At 42.8% G+C, this 26,768-nt stretch overlaps 3 protein-coding genes across 5 annotated transcripts in view; all 3 read right to left on the bottom strand.

Annotated features, from left to right (window-relative positions):
• Positions 1–3,357, bottom strand: part of cacnb2a (calcium channel, voltage-dependent, beta 2a) — a 54,804-nt gene extending 51,447 nt beyond the window's left edge. Inside the window, exons 1-2 of one of the 2 annotated variants that reach the window (XM_068709947.1) lie at positions 2,882–3,357; positions 590–682 (exon numbers count right to left, since the gene is read on the bottom strand). In XM_068709947.1, the coding sequence (XP_068566048.1) occupies positions 590–682; positions 2,882–2,968 (180 nt within the window). In that variant the 5' untranslated portion in view covers positions 2,969–3,357. The remainder of the gene's footprint in view (positions 1–589; positions 683–2,881) is intronic. The other variant, XM_068709949.1, reaches the window with a different exon arrangement.
• A 3,532-nt stretch (positions 3,358–6,889) lies between these two features.
• On the bottom strand, positions 6,890–13,757 carry LOC137871892 (zinc transporter ZIP12-like). 2 transcript variants are annotated; one of them, XM_068709954.1, is made up of 12 exons: positions 13,251–13,757; positions 12,332–12,646; positions 12,049–12,256; positions 11,091–11,236; positions 10,769–10,940; positions 10,265–10,437; positions 9,982–10,137; positions 9,739–9,816; positions 8,588–8,660; positions 8,293–8,451; positions 8,010–8,197; positions 6,890–7,388 (listed from the first exon to the last, which is right to left on the bottom strand). In XM_068709954.1, exons 1-12 carry the CDS (start codon positions 13,488–13,490, stop codon positions 7,260–7,262), a joined length of 2,037 nt encoding a protein of 678 aa, XP_068566055.1. In that variant the 5' UTR covers positions 13,491–13,757; the 3' UTR covers positions 6,890–7,259. The 2 variants fall into 2 exon arrangements, with proteins under 2 accessions (XP_068566055.1, XP_068566056.1); XM_068709955.1 differs by lacking the exons at positions 10,769–10,940; positions 11,091–11,236; positions 12,049–12,256; positions 12,332–12,646; positions 13,251–13,757 and having other exon boundaries at positions 9,982–10,108; positions 10,265–10,381.
• Positions 13,758–15,232: 1,475 nt separating this feature from the next.
• Positions 15,233–26,069, bottom strand: mrc1a (mannose receptor, C type 1a). Its single transcript, XM_068709956.1, has 30 exons — positions 25,913–26,069; positions 25,414–25,815; positions 24,300–24,473; positions 23,645–23,800; positions 23,434–23,547; positions 23,176–23,316; positions 22,905–23,087; positions 21,985–22,142; positions 21,789–21,905; positions 21,584–21,699; positions 21,324–21,472; positions 20,847–21,046; positions 20,641–20,756; positions 20,375–20,453; positions 20,133–20,277; positions 19,979–20,017; positions 19,671–19,834; positions 19,434–19,498; positions 19,189–19,289; positions 18,936–19,075; positions 18,637–18,745; positions 18,354–18,526; positions 18,045–18,150; positions 17,708–17,940; positions 17,436–17,601; positions 17,187–17,339; positions 16,991–17,107; positions 16,142–16,300; positions 16,032–16,064; positions 15,233–15,942 (listed from the first exon to the last, which is right to left on the bottom strand). The coding sequence occupies exons 1-30, from the start codon at positions 25,980–25,982 to the stop codon at positions 15,710–15,712; spliced, it is 4,311 nt and encodes a 1,436-aa protein (XP_068566057.1). The 5' UTR covers positions 25,983–26,069; the 3' UTR covers positions 15,233–15,709.
• Positions 26,070–26,768: the final 699 nt, after the last annotated feature.

Consider the following 26,768-nt stretch of genomic DNA (forward strand, 5'->3'; position numbering starts at 1 on the left):
GTACGCCTCCTCCAAAAAAGGCAGAAACATTTAAGACGGGGGCGCGCATCCTCAACCCGGCCCGTCCTGTCCCTTGCAGGTTCTGCTCAACAAATACCAGACGCGTCGAGTGTGTACCTCGCAGGGTCTGCTTTATAACAGGCCACTGTGTCACCGCTGAGGATGCAGCACGGAGGAGAGGCCTCCACTTAACATACTGTACCCAACAGTGTTTACAGAGGGCTTTCACTGCAATGCACATCTCATCGCTGATGGATGATGATGACTGAGGCCGAGGCTCTTATGCCAGTTTGCATTTACCGTCAGGGATTAACACACACACTCGGGCATGTTGCATTCCTGAATGAAGGAACTGTATTCAGGAAGTGTTATTGTTCACTATGGTGCACAGAGTGATCAGATACCTTTGGACCTTGTCAAAAACTTTCTGTTCCTTAGGGCACCATGGCACCTTTTGCCTTTGCATTTCTTCTTTAAAATGTATCCGACAGCTGATAGTAGAGAGATGACAAGAAATGCCGGATTTGACTGAGGACCTGCGGGTCACCCCTAAGCCACGTCTGCAACCCGAAGTTGAAATGGTTCTTACCTGGCGAACCAGGCTGTTGGTTGTGGTGTCGGAGGAGGTGCTGCCATCTGAACCTTTAAATCGGCCTTTTCTTCGAGCTCCTTTGCCTTGAGACTACAGAGAACCAAAAAGGACAGAGTGAAGTTATTAAAGAAGAGGTCCACGTCCTCTCCAGCGTATCCTAATGTATTGTTTTCGTGCCCATATGTACATTGTGTACAAAATGTGAAGCTGTCCTCTTGCTGTGGGTAAAGAGCCTCACTTTGAGTTAAATTAGCTAAGTACGGCTTTCAGTGTTTTATTTGAAGTGCAACATTATGACAGGTATCATAAAAACAATGGCGATTATGTGGGTGGTCTCTAATATGCAAGCTGATATGATGAGGGTCTGGGAAACGAATGCACTCGGCTCAAGTGTTCACACAGTGCGTGTTGCTAGTGGCAACTGAAAAACAGAGATTCATTTCAAATCCGCCTTTTATTCTAGCCCGTTCTCCCCCCTCCCCCCGAGGCATGTTAATCATATAGAGAGATATTCTGAGGATATTCTGAGGATGTTCTGAGGATATTCTGAAGATATTCTGAGGATGTTCTGAGGATGTTCTGAGGATATTCTGAGGAAGAACAGTTTGAGCTGCAAAGACAAGTCTGGAGAAACAGTATGAGATTCAATTAACCGTAATAAGCCAAATACACATGACACGATGCACGTTGAATAACGTACTTTAATGTATGAGAATGAGATCTGTAATATGTTTACCTAAGGCTGTACTTAGTTACAAGTACATTTACGCAAGTATCATTTTGCTTTTATATTTCATGCTAGTTTAATATTCTACAGAGGGGAAATATTGCTCTTTTTACTCCACTATCTTTATCCGACCGCTAGTTACTTTGTTTTTTATTCAAAACCAGTTATTGAAATATGATATTATGTTACAATTGTAACCACCCAACACCATATTGTTGAAATTAGATTTACTTGAGCAGCTACAACATTAAAAAGCTGCATACATATCAATACATGAGTACTTTTGATATTAGTAAACTTTGCTGACAGGTAAGACACTTGCAAAGATGTATTTTTACATTGTGGTAATCACTACTTTTATATAAGTACATGATGCAAATACTTCTACCACCGCACCAAAATGTGTTTTATCTAGAGATGTAAAAAGTAGAGAAAAAAACTAATGAAATGTTAAAACGTTACCTGTGTTTAAAGTACTATGGTTAAAACGTTACCTGTGTTTGAAGTACTAAGGTTAAAACGTTACCTGTGTTTAAAGTACTAAGGTTAAAACGTTACCTGTGTTTGAAGTACTAAGGTTAAAACGTTACCTGTGTTTAAAGTACTAAGGTTAAAACGTTACCTGTGTTTGAAGTACTAAGGTTAAAACGTTCCTTGTGTTTAAAGTACTAAGGTTAAAACGTTACCTGTGTTTAAAGTACTAAGGTTAAAACGTTACCTGTGTTTGAAGTACTAAGGTTAAAACGTTACCTGTGTTTGAAGTACTAAGGTTAAAACGTTACCTGTGTTTAAAGTACTAAGGTTAAAACGTTACCTGTGTTTAAAGTACTAAGGTTAAAACGTTACCTGTGTTTGAAGTACTAAGGTTAAAACGTTACCTGTGTTTGAAGTACTAAGGTTAAAACGTTACCTGTGTTTAAAGTACTAAGGTTAAAACGTTACCTGTGTTTGAAGTACTAAGGTTAAAACGTTCCTTGTGTTTAAAGTACTAAGGTTAAAACGTTCCTTGTGTTTAAAGTACTAAGGTTAAAACGTTACCTGTGTTTAAAGTACTAAGGTTAAAACGTTACCTGTGTTTGAAGTACTAAGGTTAAAACGTTACCTGTGTTTGAAGTACTAAGGTTAAAACGTTACCTGTGTTTAAAGTACTAAGGTTAAAACGTTCCTTGTGTTTGAAGTACTAAGGTTAAAACGTTACCTGTGTTTAAAGTACTAAGGTTAAAACGTTACCTGTGTTTAAAGTACTAAGGTTAAAACGTTACCTGTGTTTAAAGTACTAAGGTTAAAATGTTACCTGTCTTACACCAGCAGCAGTTTCGACGACATTTTTTAATTAAAATCAATCGTTAGAATTAAAAAAAAAAAACGGGCAGTCGCGAGGTGGTGTCCTCGGGGCTCACTAACGTTACGTAATCAAAAGTTAATTTGAGCAAGCAGCCACCAATGGGAGCGAGGAAGTGGACAGGTGAGCTGAAGCCGACCTGCTTCTCTCGCACGCTGAGCTGACTTGTGACACGTCACTTAAAGGACGAACTTGTCATTTAACATTTGAATGAACTTACTTGTGACGTCGGATGTTCCAGCGAGTCCATGTGTTTGTCCAGAAGTGCTGCTGCGGCTCTTGTTTCTGGAGTATTGTTGACGACCATTACACCATTTGAATTAAACCTCTCGGTGTGGACAGGTGCAGCAGCGGTTGTGTCCAATAATGAAAAGTCAACGGCATTATTATTATTATTTTAAAATCAGTTTAACGAGAAGAAAACGAGGCGCCGCTGCAGCTGAACTGAAGCGCCGACAATCTTCCAACTTTTGAGCCAGTAGGGTTTTAAGGAGGGGCTTGTGCGGAAGAGGGTTTGAGAAAAGCTAGTTCAGATGATGATGGTTTGAATTCTCGGATATTATAGCCTTCAGCACCGCAGAACCTCCCTCAGCAGCGCCCTCCTACTGTGCCGAACCCACACTGGCTGCTCCACGCGCCCTCATCCAACGCCAACACCTCTGCCTTCTCTCCGCACCGAGAGGATGAATAACAGCTTGCAAGCTGAGAATCAGAACAAATACATAAAGATGCACAGTTTTTTTTTTGTATACATTAGAACCACAAAACCAAGTGGAGATATTATTCCCTCTAACACATTTGTTAGAAATAATATATGCATGGAAATAGTCATACAGCCAAGAACAAGGAGTAGTGTTATGTACAGGTGAGCATCAATAAACAGCAACATGCACTGTCTGTATACAAGTCAAATTGTTTCTATAGATTATATCCCTTATTATACACGAAATAGGTATATATTTACAGTATATATACATGGCTATTTGCAGTATACAGCTTAGATTTATATTTCACGATGATGATGATATGGTTATGTCAGAAAACAGAGTAAAATATATCATTTATTAAAAGAAATGTGCCAACTGTGGTGCCTAATCGTTGTTATTAACTGTGACTGATTGTAGGCTTTGAATTTAAGTGACACTGAGTGAAAACAGTTCTGGGTGAAAAGGAAACGTTGACAACAAGAAGGTAGATGATTGGTGAAAGGAAGGCAGAAGAACATAAATGCTGGAAGTTTTGTTATCAGACGTAGTGACGTGTCACAGTACAAACAAACACATTTTTAATGAATAAAATGAATGATGACTGAATTATATTTAGCTGCTTTGGGTTTAAGGTTCTGGTATTGTCACTTTCATACCGACAACGCTTACTGGAGCACCTGACTAGAATATCTACTGAGTGAGGAACGGGTGAGCAGGTCAGATGATCATCATCATTGTTATTAAGACAGGTTTACATTGTTGCTTCCTGACTGTTGAAGCCAAATGTAGATTTCAACGTCATTGCTGTTTAAAGAGTTTTCGCTGTATGAAAACTGGGACACTTACAACATAAATAGATGAATTAAGGAAGTGAATTCAATCTAGAATTTATTGTTTGGTCTACGAAATGTAAAAAAAAGAAAGAAAGCAGAATCAGAATCCAAAGTCTTATTTCATCGGACCAGTAGTCAAAAACCCAAATATATTCAATATACAATGATATAAAACACACAGATCTTGACATTTAAACAGCTGCAACAAAAGAAATATTTGCCCTTTTTTTGCTTGATCAAACAAGTGTAACGATTAATCAATCACCATCAATCAACTCATTGTTTCAGCTCTAGATGTAAGTGGTACATATTCAATAGATTTGTCTGAAGACATGTACTAAAACAGAACTGCTTCAGGTGAACTACTTCGAGCCTCTCTGTCATTCGGTCTAATGTATCAGACTCACGTTGTGATGCACATACCTGCATAAAGGGATGTGCATCACACACTATCTACTGCTCCCCTTCTTCAGACAACTTTCCACCACAGACAGCGCTAAAGTTTTATTTATTATTGCCCTCTAGTGGTTTCATGTGCGTTTGCATTTTAAAGGGCCACTCCACTGATTGTACTCATCAAAGTCAGACCTGGTTATGGTTATTGTATTATTCAGCCCGTGGAAACAGTTGTACGATGTCTTATGAAAAGTAGTTATCTCGGCGTGGGATTGGAGGAAAATGTTTAACAAGAAAGCTGGCGTTACAGATTTCGTGGAGTTTGAAAGATGTGGGTGTTTACTCGGCGCAGATGGTCAAATGAAAGATACTATTGGGTTGCATTATGGGAAATGTAGGATCAAGTGTTTTTAAAAAATCTCTTTTCCCCACTCTATGAAAGCACCCTTCTAAATTGATGTAGCACCCCTTTAAACGAGCAGTTTTTAGTCAAAATAGTTAAGACACTTAGCAAGGCTTCTTACATTTAAAAAACACTGTGTCAATATTGTGAATACAACTAAAATGACACACTATAAGATGATCCCAGCTGTTTTTCTGTGATAACAATAACAGGTGCAAAATATGATTTCAGCCAGATCCTTTCTAATCAAAGGGAAAACATTTTTATATTTCCTTTTATTTTTTTTGTGTCTTGGCATTTCCTATCGTTTCTGTGTGTTCTGTTGCCCCGACGACCCTGGAGCTGAACTCCTCTTCTGACAGCGCTCACACCAACACGGTCCAGATAAAAAGCTCTTCCTTCCTCCATCCCGACAGCAGTCGCCTTGAAAAGACGCACACATGCCAAAAGAATGCCTCTTACACACACACACACATGCACACACACACACACACACACACACACACACACACGCACACATACCAGTAGGCCTGAAGCTTCCCTGGAAATGCCAAAGGGGTTGGCATTTCCAAAATAACAGCAAAATTGCTAGAATAAGAGAAAATGCAACAGACTTCCTGCTATTGTTTGAACATTACTCGGGAAGTCACAATAAATGGTGTCAGCTTTTTTCTGATGCGATAGCCAAATAATCTCATGACACTGTGAACACAACTGACTTTGCACTTCGATAGTAAGCGTGGAATGGCAAATTAACATAATCGCCACGCAAATTGTGCGATGAAACTAATCCCCAACACAAATAAGGAAATGGCTCGACGGCTGTTTGTTTACATTTTTACAGAAATATGTTGATGCTGAGAGCACCAGAATTTAATCACAGCAAGCTGATTAAAAAAACAGCAAAATCTTCTCTTAAGCCCACTCATTCTTTCAATATCACAAATCCAATTTGATGTACAAATAAGTTGATTTGCTGCATTTAATTTATCTCATTGTGCTGATGCATTCGTCACATTCTCTTCATCCTCCACCTCCTCCTGCAGGCCCACTCTGGCCGCTAAAGAGCAGTGTGCGCTGTGTGGGCCGGATCGCTCCGGAGTTTCTGTCTTGAACAGCGAGCGTTAGTCATCCAGGTTGGTGGATGAAGAGAACAAGTAGCTCAGGTGGGTGGAAGTGCCCTCGTATTGGATCACAGAGAGGCCTCAAAGACAAAGAACAATGCCTCTGAGATGAGGAGCTCAAAGAGAGCAACATTTCTCTGAACAGGAATTCAGATATGAATGTATTTCAGGGCAGCTTATGCCTAACAGAGAGGGGTTAGTCGATTCTTTGCACCAAATATAAGAGTTTCTCATCAAGCCAATCAGGTTTTGCATAAAAATAGTATTCGTGTAATTTTCGAATCATTTCTGTAACAATGTCTTGGGAAGTTTCCTGGAAAGCACTATGTATATATATATATATATATATATATATATATATATATAGGTACATATATTTATGAAAATATGGATTTCCTCAGCATAAATGCTTACTTTGCAAGATCCAACGAAAGACGGACTAAAGATCTGGATATCCTTTTAAGATGTGTTGTCTGTGAGTCTCCAGTTGGTGGAAGGGCGACACTAAATCACCACATGTCGATTTAATCAGAATTTATTGATTGGAAGTGTACTGAATTAACACCATTCCTTATTATTAGTCAACGTTTCACAGTTCTTTCAAGAGACTTTGATCGGCAAATATACTCGTAAATTATGCAGAAATTATGAGCCTGTAAAAGAAAGCGTTATATATCCTGAGTCATTGACTCAATGTCTTTTTAACTACACTTTTCCCAATCAGTATAAAGACACTGACATCAAATACATGCAAACCAAAACAAGTACATTTACAATACTTTATACTTTGCTTGTGAGGAATGACTTTGATTTGATTGTCTGAGGCAACGTACATATTTGACGGAACAACAGATGTGCACAATTGTACCCAAATCTGCCAAATATGGTCATTATTAGAGTTTAAACTATTTAGTGTCCAGATACATACAAAAATAAATCAAGTATAAAAAAAAGAGAGGATTCGTACAGCTAACGTACATTTACCATCCAGTGCTGAGACTACAACATCATGAAACGCTCACTCGTTGACCAGTAATGACTTGTTATAACATCCCGGTTGTGCACACGAGTCAACGTTTGTTTCGACTCGACCCTCTGCGAAGAGATTTGACGTCACGACTCACATAACCGGCATTTAGAATTTGAGTTCATGTTCAAAGAGTGCGAGGAGCAGAAGACAGGCCCAACCCATCAACAGGCCGAGGTTCTGCAGGAGAAACATGAGGCACGGCCTGTCGGTCCTCACCCGACTCATCTCCGGAAGCTGAAAGAATAACAACAGTTTTGATAGATGTATTGGATAGAAAGAGGATTATTTCTAGAAGAGGCTGGTATTGTTCTATATTTATGTTATTGTCAAGAAATCCCATGCAAAGACCAAAACCATTGATACGGTTTGTTGGTGACTGTTATCAGCTGCACATTAGTACACATTTGATGCTCTAGTGCAGAGTAAGCATACTAGATATTGACATATTGAGACTATGTCCCGCATTTTGATTGGCTCCAGTTATGAAAAGTCAAACCATTTGCAGGACAGACACTGTTCTGAAATCTGGCTTTTATCCAACGGCTGTGAAGAACGCAGGGAGGGCTGTCAATCAAACTGCGCACATGTGGGTCAAGTGCAAGTTAAACTGTCAGTGTCTTTGCTACGCTACGGCCAACAGAGACAATTGAGTCCTATCAAAGTCACAAGCTAAGCAGATTTAGGAATGATGGAGACTACAAAGAACAGGACATGCAGCTAAAACAATCACTGAGGAAAGTACTTCTAACTGGGTTTCATTAATTGTTTCTTTTGGTCTTTTTTTAATGGGATTTGTTGATGATAGCTGAAATGTGGAGTATCACCAGCCGTATCCTTAAATAAAGACTTCTTTACCATTTCGACCAGTGACAAATAGAGGAAAATCCCAGCAGTAACGGCGAAGATCCACCGCTGCACTTCCATGTCTGAGGAAACAAACAGTCCGATGTAGAGTCCCATGAAGGCCGTCAGAGCGCTGAGAAAGTTCATCAGCACAGCGGTCTTCACGGAGAGTCCAGAGCTCAACAACACTGCAAAGTCCCCTTTGAGACAGAAAGCAGACAACAAAAAAGAGTGTTTCCTGGCCTCAGCCAAAATATAACAAAAGCTCCCAAAGCGAGTGACCGTGACCTCTCACCCATCTCGTGCGGGATCTCATGGCACAGGATGGCCACGGTGGTCGCCATGCCGGTCTCGGCCGAGGAAGAGAAGGCCGCCCCGACAACCAGGCCGTCGGCAAAGTTATGAAGGCTGTCTCCCACGATTACCATCACGGCCAGCAGAGGAACGCCTTGTACTGGGAACACAAAAGGGAGTCAGTGTTCGCTGAGCCTCATCCTCAGACCGTGACAAATGCTCTGTCGTGCCAGGCGACTAATTACAAAGTACATCACATTCATCCGTGTTGTGCAGCTCACGCTGAAGGACCTTACTCTGACGTAAAGGTCTCCTAGTGTCAACGTGTTCAGGAGACGCTTCTATACACTCCAAGTCATCCACCGGTCCCTGCAGGGTACAGATAGTGATTCACAGCATGCTCTCTTTTTCAACCTTCGATTCCAATTTCAGAAATCAAGGCAAATTCACCCATACAGGATATTTTTATGTAACAAAGATGGTTGGAAAATAGGACTATTTCCACGTGAGTGACCCGTCTTTGTGTCCGAAATGTACAGGTTTTCAAGTGTGCATTCAACACGGGCATGAAGAGCTTTCTGAATGATTCAATACTTCTCATTCTCCAACATCCTACGTGCCCTGTTCCTTCACTCCCTCCCACACCACTCTTCGTTGTTATATAAAAGCAGCGCAGGAAAATTCATGCAAGTGAATTTCAGTCGCCGTTTTGAATTTCAACATGGATTCAATGGATTAAGTTGATCCTACATGTGTTTTTCGATTGTTTTATGCTGTTCATGTGTGCAGACTAAACATTGCGCTGTGACTGAAAGGTTGTTCTCCCATCGACAGTGTCCTCTAGCTAATCTCCACTGTTTATCACCGGTGCATTAGTGCTTCCTTGATGCTTAACTGGAGGAGTAGTGTGGGAGTAAAGAAAAAATATATTGACTTTAGTAACTCCACAGTGGTACAGCAGAGTAAACACAACATGTAACCATTGTATTAACGTAGCCGCCGCTGCGACAGCTGCTTCTTGTTTCTTGGGAGCAATGGATAGTTTTGTTGCACAAATTCTACATACATGTATACCAGATACAGAACAGATAAATGGTTGAAACATCCTGCTCCTGCCATTCAAACTGACAGTAGTGTAGTGTGACAGCAAACTTGATCAAACCAAAGAGCAGTGCTCCGTCTGAACTTGTGACACAGCACTGGCTCAATCATCTACAATTGCAAGATAACTGTAGCAATATAGCACCTTACATCTCATCATTTTAGTGTTTCCTCTCTCTTCTAGGCACTTGGCATGAGGCACAGTTTTAATACCTTGCTGTTTAACTTCCAGTAACTGCCTTGTCATGTTCCCTGCATCTCCTCTAACAAGCACATAACAGGGAACGATGACGGGAATCAGGTTTTTCTGCCAAGAACAATGTTTCTGGGTAGTGCTGAGACTCACCAGCTGTATGGTGGAGATGGACTTGCCCCTCTGTGATTGGCCATTGCAGTTGAGCTCTAAGGGAAGGTCACCGTGACTCTGCAGACAAAAGAAAGACCACGAGACCGCTGTTGCTCAACTAATCAGCTCTGCACAAACTTGCTTGTTCATGGAAAACTAAAAGTTCTACCTCTGGCTAGATGAACAATATCAGCCCCTTCTCCTTCATTAAATTGATAAGAGCTGCAATAACAAAACGCTTACATGGCCATGAGGAGGAACGAAGAGGGAAAAGAGTCTTTCAATGAGGAAAAAGCCGTAGATCCCTGTGATTATGCCCAGAATCCTCCACAGATACTCTTTTTCGTCCGCAAAGTGTTGGTCATCGTGACTGTGAGTGTCATCGTGGAGGCCAAGGATCTCCAAAGGAGACAGGGAGGAAAAAAATTGGACATTTACTCCACAGTCAACAGAGAGTTTCTTTCTGCATGTATGGCGCTTGACTCACAGCTACAGAGGTGTGACGCAGTGGCTCTGTGTTCTATACCTGTGGTATGAGGTGCAGGAGTGCATCTCCTGAGAGGGTTCCCACCGCCAAGCCCACAAACAGCTGCAGGACGAGTGTGTAGGTTTCCTGGCAGGAGTTGAAGAAGATCAGGCAGATACCGAGCATGGAGCCCACCGTGATGAGCAGGACGGCCGCCGTGCTGTAGCCGTACTCTGCAGGGAGCAGAGACACAGTTTTTCCCTGTCCAGATATTAAGATTAAAAGTTCTGGCTGATAATATCACAACATGAAATAAAAGACAACACCACTCTGAAGATCCATCTTACAAGGACAATATTTTTCGTCTTTTTGTACAGCTGTTTTGTATTAATAAACCAAAGAACATTTACAAAAGACATATTATCTACCCCAGGAGAACCATGCAATCAGTCGCATGTGTGCATCTGTGAGTGAGTGTGCACCTCTGTGTCTGTCCACGGCCAATCTCCCATTCGACCTTTAGGGGCAGCTAAGTGATAACACAGTACAGGTAGAATGTCTTACTCTCAAGAGCAGTGGGCAGAGATCCTCTTCCTTTCTGCTCTGCAGACTCACAGGCATTGCCTAGCAACTGCTGAATGATGGCAGGGCACATTTGTCTGAAGTGCTCCTTGGAAATTGGCAAATGAGGATTCAGAGCAAAAATATCCAACAGCTGATTGGCTGAATAACAGACCTGATTAGATTCAAAAGAAGAGACACATGTGTGGATGAGTAGGAGGCTCATTACATCAAGCCTCACAGTAACTGCATGCAGGTTACAGCAATGACATCACGCTTCTCGTGATTCTCTGTGCAGGAAATCAAACATGTGCCTCAGCCTCACCTGTGCCCACTCCCTGCTTATTCCACCGGTTTCATGGTTGCAACCATCCGGCTGAGGCCCGGCTCCTTTCTGTGAACTCCGCCTCTTCCTGTTGTGAGAGTGTGACTCCCGGCCTACTCCCAGATGATGAAGCAACTCCTCTAAATCTGAGCAAAGACATCACTGCATCATGATACTGTGCACCAGGCGAGATTCAGCAGAATTATTCAGCGTCTTAATGGGACAAAATGCCACTTTATGCAGATGAGGTTGAATAATAGAGCTAAAGAAACAGTGACACGGATGACTGGTCATTAACCGTTGCATCCAGTATTAAAGTTCAATACAGCACTGAGATTTTGGGTTGAACCTGCAGAGAGCCAGCATATTGTGCCAGTATTTAATAATGAATTTGACCCTTTTCACGTAAAAAGATGATCGTGTATGGTAAAGTATCTGATATTTAGACCCTCTTTGTGATGAAAATCGTTCAGGAGGGTTCGTTGCTCTTTCATGCGTGATGACTCATTCCTCCTATTCAGTGCCAGCGACACTTCAAATGAAGAATTGACTTATAGGCAAGAGTGACGAGTCAAAGCTGCTATAATCAATAGCAGCAGGCAGCTATTTTTTTGTGTGAAAAAGCTCTGATTAACCGACTGTACACTAGCTGCTCAGCACCCAACGGCAGACAGACTAAAGACTTAGTTAGAGACCAAAAACAGCTAAAAGAGAATTGCCAGGTGGTCAGAATTTCACTCGACTCCAAATGAATTCCAATGTTGATCTGTTTTCCAGTGTTGTGGTTATAGCTTGCTCCAGCTGCCCCAAGTGGCAGAAAATTCAGTTATTGTAAGTTTAAATAACACATAGAATGAGAATAAGATCAAATTGCCTCATACCAGCAGAGGAAACATGATCAATAGATAGAAAAAGAAGCAAATGTCAGTTTAAATGCCAACTGTGCTCTTGAACTTACCTATTGTCTGCAGGTCACTTGTGCAATTTAGGGATTGAAAGATGTAGTCGGTAAAGAAAGCAGGAGACGGGAAGTTCCTCCGTGTGAAACAGCGGCCCTGCAGGATATGGCTGATGATGGCAGCAGCCAGTTTGGGCACAGAGGAAACACCAGCACCTGGATTTTCTTGAACGTTAACCTCCTCAAAGAGGTGAGCGGCATCAATACACTGTGGAACCAAAGGTTAGATCATCAGGTGCACCTGTCGAGACGGGATTGATTTTGTCAGATCAAAATTCCTTACTTGCAAATCAGATAAGGCGTCTTGATTGGAGGGGTCGTAGTGCTTGTTGATGAGCTGCAGAATACTTTCTGCTTCTCTGGATGACAGGAACAGGTTGTCCTCAGCCGGGTGCAGATTGGTCAGGGCCAAAAGGTAGAACTGATAGTTCCCAAATGAGGAGGACAAGGAAAGGGAGGCGGCATTTGACACACACAGGTCTTGCAAGTTAATTATGTAGTACAGCAGAACAGTGGAGATCCGCTGGTAGTCCCCCTCAGTGAGGTATGCCTTCCCATCATCCTCTAGCACAGAGAGAGCTACGTCTGGTGTCAGGCACTGTAACAAGAACAGGAAGATAGAAGAAGAAATACAGATTTTAAGGATGGAAAGTCGCAGAAAGATCATGTGAGTGTTGATTGAGATGCGAGTGAGCGTAGAAGAGGAGTCCGCTTGATAAAACGGCCTATTTTCTCCTGCACACACTGCACTCTGCTTCCCAGATAAATGCTAGCTTTGTGCTGCTGTTTGTGCCCAATGAGACCCACACACAAAAATACAGAAGGCTAAGAGCAAAGCATTATCATTTGTCAGAGGGAGCAGACTATTCAGCAAGAAATTACAAAAAGTAGAACGCTTCTCTCTTCATTTTGAAAACCTCACTTTCAAGGCTCGACACGCACGTAATCCTATTGTCAGCCCGCCTGCACAAACATGTGAAGTGCCTCTAACTCCAGTTTATTATGTCAAACTGAGGGATGTCTAAAGCCACTCAGCATGAATGCCCCATAGAGGTCAGGGACTTAAGCCTCCACATTCACTCACATTCCAGCCATAACAAGCATGTTTCTTGAAACCGGCAGGCAGGAGTGGGATGAACACATAATAAGCACTTAGCATATGGATGTAAAAGTTGTTATTGGTAAGAATAAGACAGAGTTACCTTGCCACAGACATCCTGTGAGGTGCCGGTCCGCTCTGCACAGTGCACATCCTGGAGGAGCTTGGTGATCAGGATACCCGTGTGGTTCTTTTGGAGCTGTGGCTTTTCGTCGGTACCCGGGGGCAGTTCCAAGGCCCTGAGAGCCTCCTGCAGGTACCCCCGCTCCTGCCCTCTCACCTCCAGCTGACAAAGAAGCAGCAGCAGCAGCAGCAAAGTGGGAGCACCGCCCCTGAAGTGCATGTTCCCACCGGGGCTGTCCGACTTCCTTAAGCTCCCAAGGCTGGCTCAGGACTTGAGATGATGGACACAAACAAGTGGCTTGAGAGAGAAATTTGAATCAAGGTGAACGAGAGGAGGGAAGAGCTGTGAGAGGCGTTAATGATAGGCCCGTCTGATTTGGTGGAGGACAGGAGGGCTCGATGGGCTCCCTTCAGCTGAACCAGCCCCTTACAGTGCTGATCGGTCAGCCAAAGCCTGGGCCCCTCGGTCCACAACAAAGGGATTAGTGCAGGCAAGTGAGAGAGCTCAGGGGCATGGAGGGGGAGACTGTGGAGAAAAAAATGAACATTGAGGAAAACATTGAGCAGGGAAAAGCTATTATTACCACAAAGTAACGACGTAGAGATCCACACCTATGAAAGTCTGAATGTTTATAAAAAATATGTTTTATTCAAATTCTAAATGGGGTTTTATTGGCATGAAAGTTTCAAGAACAATGAACCAAAACATCAAAATACAATTTGTACGAATATTTAGACAGTACACATACCAGTAATATGAACATTTTTTGTATTCTCTATGATCTCTGAGTCATCTAAGATCAAACATGCAGAGCAAAACATGCAGAGCTTTCTCCCAAAGCACCTTCCAACATCCTCCCACGCTGTGCACCCTGCAGGTCACACCGACCGAGCAATAAGAGGAGTAAAGCTGCAGTCGTACCTGAGGTAGAATAGATGAAAACGCTTACCAGATGAACCGTTCTCCCCTCTGCTCCTCTCTGCTGCTGTAGCTAGGTTCGCTTTCCCTCCTCCGACGGGATAAACCGAAGACCCAGAGCTTGTTTGGGGAGAATTCTTGGGCATTGGTGCTGCAAATAAAACCCTCTTATGAGACGTGAGAGTTGAGTAAATCTCCCGAGGATTAGCTGCGACTGCCTCAGAGGGCTGCAGTTTCCATGGAGAACGCTGCCTCATTCAAAAAAAGAAAAAAAGAAACACGGATACTCTGATCCTGTCACATGGGTCGAAGTTTCACCAAACAACAACAATTTCCCAACATTTCCACATAATCCCCATCCCACTCTTACCCCTGTAATCCCCTAAATCAAGGTCATATATCATATATTTAACAAGTCAAAGAAGAATAGGGCTCATGAATATGTTCTAATGTTGGTTTGTCACTTGGTCGGTCGGTCAATCCGTCACTTAAATCCAGACTGAAATATCTCAACAACTATTGGGTGGATTGCCATAAAATGTTGTACAGAGATTTGTGTTCCCCAGAGGATGAAGCCTCCTGACTTTGGTGATCCCCTGACTTTTCATCCAGCACTGCAAAGAGGTTGACTTTTTTGGCTTAAAGCGAAATCTCTCAACAACTATTGCCATGTAACGGTGTCCAGAGGTTGAATCCTAATGACTTTGGTCATCCCCTTACCTTTTCATCTAGCTCCACCATCAGATTAATATGTCCAATTATGTTTTATGACCAAATACACTGATGACATTCCTATCAGCCTCAGCTGTACTTCATTTTAGCATAAGTAGGTGAACATAGTAAACATTACAATGCCGATCATCAGCATGTGAGCTTTGCCACTTTGAGTATGTTAGCATGCTGATGTTAGCATTTAGCTTGCATTAGGTAATGGTGCCAGAACTCATGTTCATTGCACATTTTTAGTATTAGTCACTTTTTAATGTCTCGATGCATTTTATCACAGCTCTCCGCAAATCGTGGTTGAAAAGACAAAAATTCCATTTAGTTTTTAAATTTGTTTTATTCAGCATCTATTTACAAGTTGTAAGGCATCAACAGACTGATGAGCAGCCCACAGAGAGTAATAACAAGCATCCTGGTTGAGAAAAATCTGATAATTGTACTAATAAAACATCTTCACCTGTCATGATTCTTAACTGGTCTTCAAACGCTCCTGATTATCTTGATTGGTAAAAATAAAAAATAAACTGTACACATTTAACAAATCACATAATCATGTAATATTCGTTATGGATCGTTCACATATCATCTTGTCCCTAGTTCACTAAGTGCAATGCCAGTGTTCGTATGAATTATTATATAATAATTATGAATCATTATCCTCAATAAAGAACTCTTCAAATGGAAAAATATTACAGGGTTTGGTTGAGATCCAGTTACCAGTAAAGTGAACCAAAATGAAGAATGAAACCATAATCATTCATCCTCATAGTGCTGATTAACACCGCGCTCATGTCTTATGCTTGTTCGTTCTGCTCTATGTTGGCCACCAGACCCTTGGTGTCTACAAGGGCTCGGATGGGATTGTTGAAGTACAACTTGTTGTCAAAGGTGCTTTCTCCCAGGACAGGGATGGGAATCCGTTTACGGAAGAGGAGGAAGGCACCGAGTCCAACTACAGCGATTACAACCAGCACTACAGCGACAGTGATGCCGGCAGACCCATGAGAAGCTTCTTTAACGACTTGGGCTGGGGAGGCAAAACATACAGAAGTATTAACGGTGACATAACTGGAGTTTGAAAGATTATATTTAAAATATGTCGGTCAAATAACTTACCAACAGATGGGGGCTTCTCTGTAGGTGTAATAACTGAAAAAACGAGGATAAATGCTCAATGTAAGTGACTGATGGGTCAAATTAATTGTACAACAGTTGATTCAATGTACCTTTGGCTGTTTTGCAGATGTAAGACTTGTATCTGCCGCAGGAGGTTGTGCTCCACTGTCCACTTTCAGAGTTGATTTCCACACATGAATCGGACTTTGGCATCCCTGTTTTCCAGTTGACGTAGTCCACAACATTGTTATCGATCCACATCCACTCATCTGAAACGGGGAAGCTTGTTTATTTAGTCAGACACAGTAAACTTCAGCTCATGTGCCTCTTGTCCCTTAGCCACAGAGCTAAGCATCCAATTGTGTCAATATATGAACATATCTGCTTATTTATTATATTTTAATTTGCAAAAGTGCCCTGAACTGGCATTCTTTCTAACAGCCAACAGGGGGCGACTCCTTTGGTTGTATAGAAGTCTATGAGAAAACGACTCTACTTCTCTCTTGATTTATTACCTCAGTAAACATTGTAAACATGAGTTTATGGTCTCAATCTCTGGTTTCAAGTCTTCTTCAACACAGCATGATGTTCATTTAGTAAATCATGATCCCATTTGGAGTAAAATAGACGATAAAACAGGGTATGCTTTTGGGCGTGGCTACCTTGTGATTGACAGGTCGCTACCACAGTGTTGTCTGATCTGGGAGGTGTTAATTTTATCCTTTTTGGTCGACTAAAAATGTGTTATTCAGCGTTCAGTTGAACTTGTGGTTGCAAAAAGCCAAGACAGCGACGGCCAAAGTCACGAACTTGAGGCTTCAAAGTGGGTGAAGTCACGGTGGCTTCGTCCCTTTCTTATTTACAGTCTATGAGTGTAGTGTACCGTGTTATATGTAATCGGGACAGTGCTTATTAACTTATTCACACGTTGAAAAAAAGGAATTGCAAGACAAGCTCACCTTCATGAGTCTTGTAGAGGCCAATCCAGAAGGACTTGGCATCGTCCTGCAGAAGATCCACGTTCTGTTGTATGAACAGACTCTCCTGAGGGTCCTCAATGCTCACCAGAGAGGCACCTGATGAACAATAGCACACTGTCAAAATTGCATACACATACAACTTGTAATTCATTAGTGAAAATTCTTCATAACGTACCCATTTTCAGACATTCAACTGAGGCATGGGCCCAGTTGTTCACCACCGAGTTCATGAAGGAATAACAATGGCCTCTGAAAGGTATCCAGGTTTTTCGTTTCTTTGGTTCTGGACAGTTGCCGGGGAGTTGTGGGGGCTCAGTGGGTGCTACGACTGAAACAGAGACGGGACAATGCATTGCTAGCCATGCCTAGTGTTCGGTAATCTACAGTGTATAGTGCAGAAGAACCAACAGAGGGATTGTCTGACCTGGTGACCTCTTGCAAAGGGAATAGTAGGTGTTGCTGCATGGTGCAGTCTTCCATGTTTTGTCCACATCCATATACACGCAGGCATAGTTGGTTTTAGGCTCATTTTTGCCCCATTTGGAATAAAACAGCAGCCAGTTATCGATCCACTTGAATCGCCCACCAGTCTGTGAAAAAACAACAACTTCGATTTAAGTTGAAACCGAGCCAAAAGGTCTCAGTTTGAAATCCTGTTTGAACTAGCGGTAAACAGTAAGAGGTAGAGCCTTTTACCTCATTGCTGTTGAGTCCGATCCACACAGGCTCATTGTGCTTGGCAATCTGCAAGGTGACGTACGCCTGGGTGACGGGGTTCAGGATACTGGCCAGGTCTGCATCGTCTGCTTGGCACTGCCTCCTCGCCTCGTCCCATTTCATCTTCTGGGCCACCAGTTTGTAGGAGTCATTGCCAAGCTTCTGGAAAGCCTTTGGTAACACAGTAGTGGCTGGGACTGCAATCTGAGAATCTTTGTAAACAGGAAGAAACATCAAGCTGAAACCCAAAACTTTAAATTGATGAACTACATCACTGTAACTCATGTTGATGTGGCTTTGCTCACATTTCACTCACCAGTGTTTCTTTTGCAAATGAAGCCATGTTTTGAGTGACAGTCTCCCACCTTCCATAATCCTGACATTTTGGAGTTGCCTCCCGCCATGATCACACAGTCATAGGTCTGTGAGGCAGAAAAAAGCAGTCAGACATTTTAAATGTCTGATGTCAGGATATACAAGGTTCTTTTGTAACGGTGACAGGTTGTTTAGTGATAGAAGTACATTTTCCCATGTCAACTAATCTGCAAGAATGTGACCATCACATTGTTGAGATGGACAGTTGGGCAGATCAAGTTTTGAATACAGGAGCTTAAGTTGAAATGACCTCATCATCAAATGAATAGCGTCCATCAGGCACTGATATCGGATGCCCTTTTGCCCAGTTGGTGAACGAAATGGCTTTGCCGTCCGTCCACATAAAGTGCATCTCCCAGTTGATGTCGCTCATGCCGATCCAGAAGTTGCCATTGTATCTCAGCATCTGCATTGTCAGGAATGCTATAAAGGAAGACGCAATTCAACTTTATCTCCCTTTCAAATTGTGGTTTAATTACGTCCCTGCACAATGAAATGTAGCCTTTACAGACGAACACAAAGAAAACGCTCACCTTGCTCTCTCTCCTTCGTGATAGAAACCAGATTTCCTCCCTGGTTTATGCAGTGCTTCCTGGCATCCTGCCAGTTCTTATTGTCCTCCCCCACAACTATTTTGTAGCACTGTGTAAACAAGATTTGCACTGTGTGTTAGAATAACAAGGAAAGGGACAGTAGGTACCCACTGTGAAACACATTTTACCAGAACAGATTTAAGTACATTTGAGAGTTTAAATCGAATCCTAAAAGCAGGAGTAGGAGTCTCAGCGTTGTATTGGAGTAATCCGTGTCGTAAGCAGTTATATATCATTACCTTTCCTTGGAAAGCGAGCCACTCTGGTGCACATCCTCCCTTAGGAATAGTGGTTGGGGCCATTGTTGCATTGATAAAATTATTGCTTCTTTTGCAAATGGAAGGTAGCTCCATACCACAGTTAATGTCATTCCAGTGCCCTATATGTGCAGAGTTTATAGAGAACAATGGATAAATAATAAAAAGAAATTCATCAATAAGTCGCACTAGCTTTTATTTCTGAAACCACCGCAGTATGGAGCGTTAGACTCACCCATGGTCCTGTATAAAGTCACACAGTTTTCATCATTATTAGCAAAGTTGGGCTCGTTTTGTTCCCATGAAGTGTATGTTACAGGTGTGTCATCCACCCAGCTGAAAATGGAGAGGAGACAACAAACAAGACGTCACTAATAAGAAAAAACATCTTTGCGTATGTTTTGTATAAAATTTCAGACGAGACCTCGACGGATGGTTAACGGGAAGTACCCAGCACACCGACGGCGTGGTGTGATTTACCTGAATGATTTATCCAAATTCACGGTCATGCCGATGAAGTACTGCGCTTCATGGGCCTTTGCTATCTGTTGGAACATCATGGTCAGAAAAACATTACATTACTGTTAAATCAAAAACAATTGTTACACACAAGGTTTTTGGTTCTTTTGACACAACATCAGATCAGTTTTTTGAGAACATCTAATATGTTGTAATTTTTTGGGGGGTATTGAAAGGTGAGTATTGAGAATTTCTTGCCAGTTTCCAAAGGAACTTCCTCTCACTCTCTCCCGTGATGACCGCAAGATCACCAAAGCTCTTTTTGCAGACAGCTCTAGCAGATTCCATGTCTAGATGGTCCTTGTTGATGAAGTAATGTGTGTCATTGTATAGAAGCCAGCCATCTTCGGTGGTGTTGTACACTGTGAAGAGAACAACAGATGTTATCAGACGTCTTTCAGATACAGTATCAGGGATCTACAGCCATGCAGACACAGCGGTGCTTTGAGCTAAATGCTAATGCTAATATAAAGTTTAGAAAGAAATGATCCACTGCTGAAATGTACCTGTTTCAACTGTGACAAGCTCAGGTTTGGGAATCACACCTGAAAGTACAAGAAACATGAGGTCTTAACGATGAGCAAAGCACGACTCAAACACCACAGATCTTATTTGTCTCTGTGTGAACTGCAGCTCCACGATGAGACCGGTCGGTGTTACCTTTGCTTATCTGGCACACCCAGTCCTTGTAGTCCTCACAGTGCGCATCATTCCAGTGCCGTCCGTAGTAAAAGTGGACTTCTGCACAGTGTTCGTTGTCATTGTGGTTGTTCGGTTCCCCGTAGCCCCAGTTCTCAAAGCCGAACTAGGTCACAGTTTTTGGGGAAATACACATAATTAGGGCCAGGGTTGAGAATAACAATGAGCAAAGCCTTTTGTGACAACAATGAGGTGCTACATACAGGTGACCCATCGGACCATTCGAAACCTGCATTGGTACCAAGGCTGAGGCCAATCCAGGCTGGATCAGAGGAATGAAACCTTAATGACAGCAGAGAACAACAGTACTGATTACTTGCTTGGTTGAGTAGCATAATACAAATTCTGACATACACGTTTATGCAATACACATATACAGTATATATATATGTATATATATATATATATATATATATATATATATATATATATATATATATATATACACATATACACAAAGGAAACATACGGAGCGTTGTTCAGGTCCTGCGTACTGTGTATGCTCATCAGGTCCCCTCCCAAGGCCCTGCAGAAAACCTGCGCTTCAAGCCAATTCTTCTTCTCGGGATTAGATCTTTTGTAAAGCTTTTTAATGAGTGGAAAAAAAAGATATGTTGAGTTTTGTGTTCTTAAAATTGCACCATTTTCCCACATTAGTTCAGTTAGTCCTCTTACTTTGAAACAGACGCTCCTCTTGGCGGCGGGGGTCCAGCCGGACTCACAGCTCAAGGCCGGGGTGGTGGGCGGGACTGTCGTCACGTGTACCCCCTCTGCTGGTTTCTTACAGATGTACTTCTCTTTGCTGCTGCAAGCGACGACGTCCCATAATCCGGCGACAACCCCAGTCGTCATGGCAACGCATCCCTGTTTTCTGTCTTTTATTAAACGCGCCAAAAGAAAAGGGGGGGGGGGGGGGTATCGATAAACTGAGCTCAAAAGGTGTGAAGGTATGGAGTAAATAATGAGATCCAGAGGCAATGTGCTGAGAGGCTGCATGTAGGCACAGAGGTGCTTTGAGTTCAGCATGCTGACATTTGCTAATTATCTTTAAACTGAAATGTAATTCATAGATAAAGAGCACATAGAACCTGCTGCATCAGACAACATTCCACAGATACAACAGATACACAGCTGAAGAGAGATGTGTTGTACCTGGCATGCCCACATTGAAGTGAGTGAACGTGACTTTTCTTCTGGTGGTCCACTTGAAAGTGTTAATGTCGTCCGTGTTGGATAAACCGGTCCAGAAGTACTTCTCTGGTCTCAAACCCACCAAACTGACCAAGAAGGCATTCTCATATCTGCATGAAAACAAGATGAAAGCAGAAAGGTGAGCAATGACATCTTTTCAAAATAAAGAAATTAAATATGGGGAACATTTTTACATGAACAACTTGAATAAGAAAATATACCTATCAGCCACATCCACCACGTAAGCACCAGCCTCTGAGCATGTCCGTTTTGCCTCATCAAAGGATTTTGTCTCAGATCCAATGTTGTAACAATAAGAGCCAAATCTGATCGAGCCCTTGTGATGATGAAAAACACACAGTGAGACTAAATCTGATAAAAGCTTTGTTGTATGATCGTTATATTGAATGAAATCACATCACTCACAAGCTTGCAGCCCGGGTTGGCTTCCTCTTCGGCGCCTTCAGCTGGTCTAGTGGAGGCCTTCTTCTTACAGATGTACCCGTACGTCTTCTCACACATATGGTCAGCCCACCTCGCATCCTGTATGGGCCACAACCAGCAGATGAGAACAGCACCGCTCACATTGATCACTCCGTCCATTGCCTTTTGCATTTGTTACCTTTCCTCTGATGACAACGCAGTCTTCCTGCAGGTTGGTGGCATGAGACGGCTCATGACTCTGCCACTGGGTGAAGGTAACGTGGGAGTGGTCGGACCATTCAAACAGCATCTGGTTCTTCAGATCATTCAAGCCAATCCAGAGCACATCTGTCGGCACTGACGGGTTTAAATGCACATGTCGATGTTAATGTTTCTCGCATTTGATTTCTTCTGTATTTGGTGTTTTTGTTCTTTAAATTAAGAGCTCAACATTTTGGGGAATGCGATTATTCGTCATCTAAATAAGAGGATCGATAGCACTGACATTTCTGTACGCTAAATATGATGCTGTGGCCGATTAGCTTAGCTTAGCTTAGCACAAAGACTGATAAACTGTCAACAGGTAACAAAATCCACCTATCAGCACCCCTAAAGCTCACAAACAAACAAAGTACATTTTATTAGTTTAATCTCTAAAAAAATAAAGTGTGAAAGAATCACGCTGGGGTTGCACGGGTGGTGTTGTGCCGCACTATTTCCTGTCCCGAAGCAGTGACTTCTTGGAATCTTGGTTCAACAAAAAAGGATATAATATAACATGCTACTTAATGAGCTTTAGAAGTGCTTGTAGGTTTATTTTGTTATCTTTGAACAGAGTCAGGCGAGCTGTTTCCCCGTTTCCAGTCTTTATGCTACGTTAAGCTAATTAGCTGCTGGCTGTTTACCCTCACATGTATTGTGCAGACAGTAGTATCAATCTTCTCTTGGTGAAACAGCGAATAACTATATTCCCCAAGATGTTCAACTAATGCTTTAAAATAAAAAGGTTCTCTATTATCAAAGGTTTCCAAAAGCATTACTTTTAGCATACTGTAGGTGATTGTTGTAAAAACCCAACAAATCACTGGAGGAAAAAAAACAGACTTATTGCACACTTACAGTATCCAGACTGAGATATGACAAAGCTCTGCTCTTCTATATTGTGTATGCTGGCCAAATCTCCTCCCTCTTTGTGGCACGCAGCCAACGCATCGTTCCACATCTTCTTGTTCCTCTGCAGGTAGTAACAGTTACCTGCATATGGAATCCAGTGACTGGGGCAGAAGCTGGGCTGGTCTTTGTCTGTGGAGAGAGAGACCAAGAGAGGTGAGAACACATTCGGACTCACTCTAACAATAAGCCAGATCATTTGTGAATTATGTTATTTTACATGGCGGTGGCGGCAGACTGGTGGAGTTTCCTTTGCGACAAATGTAGCCAAGTTTCTTGGTGCAGGCGCTGCTCTCCCATTTTGAGGCTTTTGCAGCATTTAGGGTCGCACAGGTGAGTCCGGGCTCTGACGAGGGATGACCTATTGGAAAAACATTGGCCCAGGCAACTGTCAATATGTAACAATAGGAGAAGTTTACATACAGCTGGTCACATACAATAAGGTCCTGCTCCTGTCACAGCGCATGTCTTTACATACCTGGAGCCCAGTTTAAATATCTGAACGGGTTTCCGTTGCTCCACTGCCATCCGCTCTCAAAGTCCAAGCTGTTCAGTCCAATCCACAGAGATGTTCCCAAAGTATTTGTCAACCCTGCGTCAACCCAAACATTATAATGTTTTTTTTGTTTTTTTTTTACCAAAGGTCAACGATACAACATTGTAGTATGAGTGACTGGTTGATTTCGTACCTGAAATGTATGACTGCTCGTGTAGCTCTACAATGCTGAGGAGGTCGGCTCCCTGCTGCTGGCAGCTCTTCCTGGCCTGATGCCAGGTCAACACAGACTGTGCGTTCCTCTGATACTGGACCCCCGTGACCGGGTCAGTGTCCCAACCTGAGGTTGCTGCATTGTGGTCGAGAGAGACACGAAACGATCAAACATGATTTACTTCATGAGGTAAAAGCAGCGTTATCTGTTGACCTGAATGGATTTTAAGGACAATGAATGTCTGAAAACAGAAAAAAAAGTAGATAATTGAGAAACATCTTTGACACCCCAGTAGGACTGTGCTGTGTTTCATGAAAAAAAAGAATAGCAAAAGTGAGATCTTTCTTTTCCTTCCCCAGTTTTAGAGCAGCGGCAGGGGAACGACGGGCCTGAGAGAAGAGGAAAACAAGGACAGCGCTGTGTTGACAACTCATGAGAGGAAGTAGCAGTGTTGTTCTGCTGGGGGAGAGGAGGGGGTCAGAAACCAGACCTGTCAGCACTGACCTCTTCAACGATAGCGCTTAGAGGCATTACAGACCAACAAGATAATTCTGCATGGATTAACAGAATTCTTCATATAATTGTGCAACGAAATCTCTCCAAGAGCTGTTGGATTATCGTGGATGTTTCTTACCTGGGCTGGGACAAAAGCCCCATTTCTTGGCTTTGTCGTAGTCTCTCTCCGTCGCACACCACAGCTGTCCATCTGAGCGACCGTCCTTAGTGCATTCAGCGTACCACTTCTCATTGAACTTAAATGGGAACTGACAGGGCCCTCCGAAGGCATTGCCCCCTATCGTGAAAACCTCTGAGGAGACACAGATCGTGAAGTTAAAGACAATCAAAACACGAGCAAAGCCTGCAAATCAGCAGCCTACTAGATGTGCACGGCCAAAATAACGTGGACACTTGATCATTACACTGAAATATGATTGTTGACTGTGGGCTTTTTCATGCTGCCATAACAGTGACTCTTTGGGAAGGCTTTCCCCCAAGACTTAGGAACCTGGCTGCAGGGTTTTGCACCCGTTCATCCACAGAAGCATTAGCGAGGTCGTCCACTGAAGGCCTGATTCAAGCTCCAGATGGGGTTTGATGGGATTGAGGTTCAGGTCCCTGTGCCGGCCAGTCAAGTTCTTCAAAAATAATCTAAGAGAAGAGTCTCTTTATGGACCTGCTTTAAGCACAATGGTGTTGACATGTTGAAAAAGGGCCTCCCTCACACTATCGTCTACCATTGTATACAAAGTAGACGAGGTGCAGCATAGACAGACGGGGTAGTCCGCATACTTTTGGCTAGTGAACCATTTACACCGCCGCTCTTGACGTAGACCCTCTGCTGTAGGTAGATTTGTTAGTTCGCCCTCATTTACAAACAAGACTAATTTTAGTTGAGTCGCAGATGGGTTCAAGTCCCACCACCAGTCTGCAGATTTCACGGGATCTCAACTTTGATTTGATCTTATCAAAACACGTTGTCAAAAAGAGTTGTTAGTGAGTCCATCACCTAAACAGGCGTTTCTTTACATGTAGTTTACAGCCATGTTGGTCTAAAAATCCCAATTTGCTGAATGTAATATTGCTTGTAAAAAGTTTAGTTTTGTCTTTACTTTATTGAAAATTAAATAACCCTAACATGAAAAACCCTTTAGCAGGACTTTCTGAAACACCCTTTCAACATTTATCAATATTAGACTCTACTGGGGCTTTGTCTTTATTAAAATTGATTGTGTCCCCACAATTCTTACCTTGAAAACCCTTTGAGCAAAGGTCACCCTGGGTGCCAAATATCCTCCAGCGACTCCAGAGCCCTGAGCCTTTGTAGATCATTATGTTCCTCTCATTGCGGTTGCCCCAGTTCATGTGCAGGTCCTGGTCTTTAAGGCCAAAGAGGGTCTCATTCTTGCACTGCCAATGTTGGAGGTCACTGTTCTCGTCACATTCAAAGAGGAGCACCTTCACCCAGTCTTTAATCTCTGTGGCCCCCAGACAGAGCTTGAGGGACAGGCTGAGGATGCGCGACTCGGAGGCCCAACGAAACTGCTGATCTTTGGCATGAGGATCACAGCGGGCCACCGTTATGGACGTGGCGCTCTCCACCTTTATGCACTTGTTGTGGTTCTCGTTGAAGATCAGGAAGGAGCCACTGTCTGGAGCAGAACAGAACAGCATCAACAAATGTACTTACAATCCGATCACTCTCGTAAGACTTACTCAGAACAGACAAAATGTGTCCGGGGTACGTACCTATGTCTGCAGTAATGCAGAGGACCTGCAGGAGACAGAGCACCACGGCAACATTTGAACAGGGTAACATTATCCTCCAGTGTGTAGGTTGCTCTCAGTGGTGGATGTGATCGTAGGAGAGTTTTCCAGTCATGAGAGAAGTGGTCTGGTGTGTGCCAAGATGTGTGACATGGAGCAACAATGACACAGAGAGATGGTGCTTTCCCCCCTTAATCACACCGATGGGTATCCTGTCACATGGGGAGCTAAGGTTGGTCAAACGACAGCAATTTCCATGAGCTTCCACAGACGTTTTTTTGGCAGAGAAAAAAGGAAAGACAGGAAGTGGGAATCGAGCAATCACAGCTCACTATCTAACGGCTGAAAATCACCGCTGTTACTTCAAGAAAACTCATAGTGTCAAGGTGGGACAGTGTTTCTATTTTTAATAAATCAAAGGCAAGAGAGGAACCGGGTGATGAATTCTGGGAATTAATTTATCCAAGCAGGCTTTCAACATATTGCCTTTATCTCAGATTGTTGATTGATTATAAATAGCCTTTCAGTCTGTACTAAATGTGTGCCAGAGAGCAGATGTCATTCAGCAAGACTGGCTTTGAAGAAGTTTCAGAAGCGGGAAGCTTCACATCCGATCACGAATGTGACAGTTGCACAATTACTGAGCCAGAGCAAATGAGGATTAAATGAGGTTTGCAGCACTTTGCTGATGCGAGGGGTTTTTCGTGGGATAGTAGCCCCCGGGAGGTCCGCGGGGGGAGTGCAGTGATGATACAAGTCAGTAGAAAAAGAGGACAGGAGGAAATCCTGCTTCCTATTGGGGGAAGTGAGCGGAGATCTGCCCACGTTGGCCTCATAC

The sequence above is a fragment of the Cebidichthys violaceus genome, unplaced genomic scaffold (genome assembly GCF_023349555.1).
Source record: "Cebidichthys violaceus isolate CVI_PGR_0920_01 unplaced genomic scaffold, fCebVio1.0.p SCAF_15, whole genome shotgun sequence".
NCBI classification, from domain to species: domain Eukaryota; kingdom Metazoa; phylum Chordata; class Actinopteri; order Perciformes; family Stichaeidae; genus Cebidichthys; species Cebidichthys violaceus.

Coding starts and splice junctions, on each gene's coding strand:
- LOC137871892 (XM_068709954.1), bottom strand. CDS start 13,490: ATGCACTTCAGGGGCGGTGCTCCCACTTTGCTGCTGCTGCTGCTGCTT. Junction 10,138..10,264: donor TCCTGCACCTCATACCACAG/GTATAGAACACA, acceptor TCTCCTTTGGAG/ATCCTTGGCCTCCACGATGA. Junction 9,817..9,981: donor TCGTTCCTCCTCATGGCCAT/GTAAGCGTTTTG, acceptor TTTTGTCTGCAG/AGTCACGGTGACCTTCCCTT.
- mrc1a (XM_068709956.1), bottom strand. CDS start 25,982: ATGTTACCCTGTTCAAATGTTGCCGTGGTGCTCTGTCTCCTGCAGGTC. Junction 23,801..24,299: donor GGGCTTTTGTCCCAGCCCAG/GTAAGAAACATC, acceptor ACCACAATGCAG/CAACCTCAGGTTGGGACACT. Junction 20,018..20,132: donor GGTGTGCCAGATAAGCAAAG/GTAACACCGACC, acceptor TTGTACTTTCAG/GTGTGATTCCCAAACCTGAG.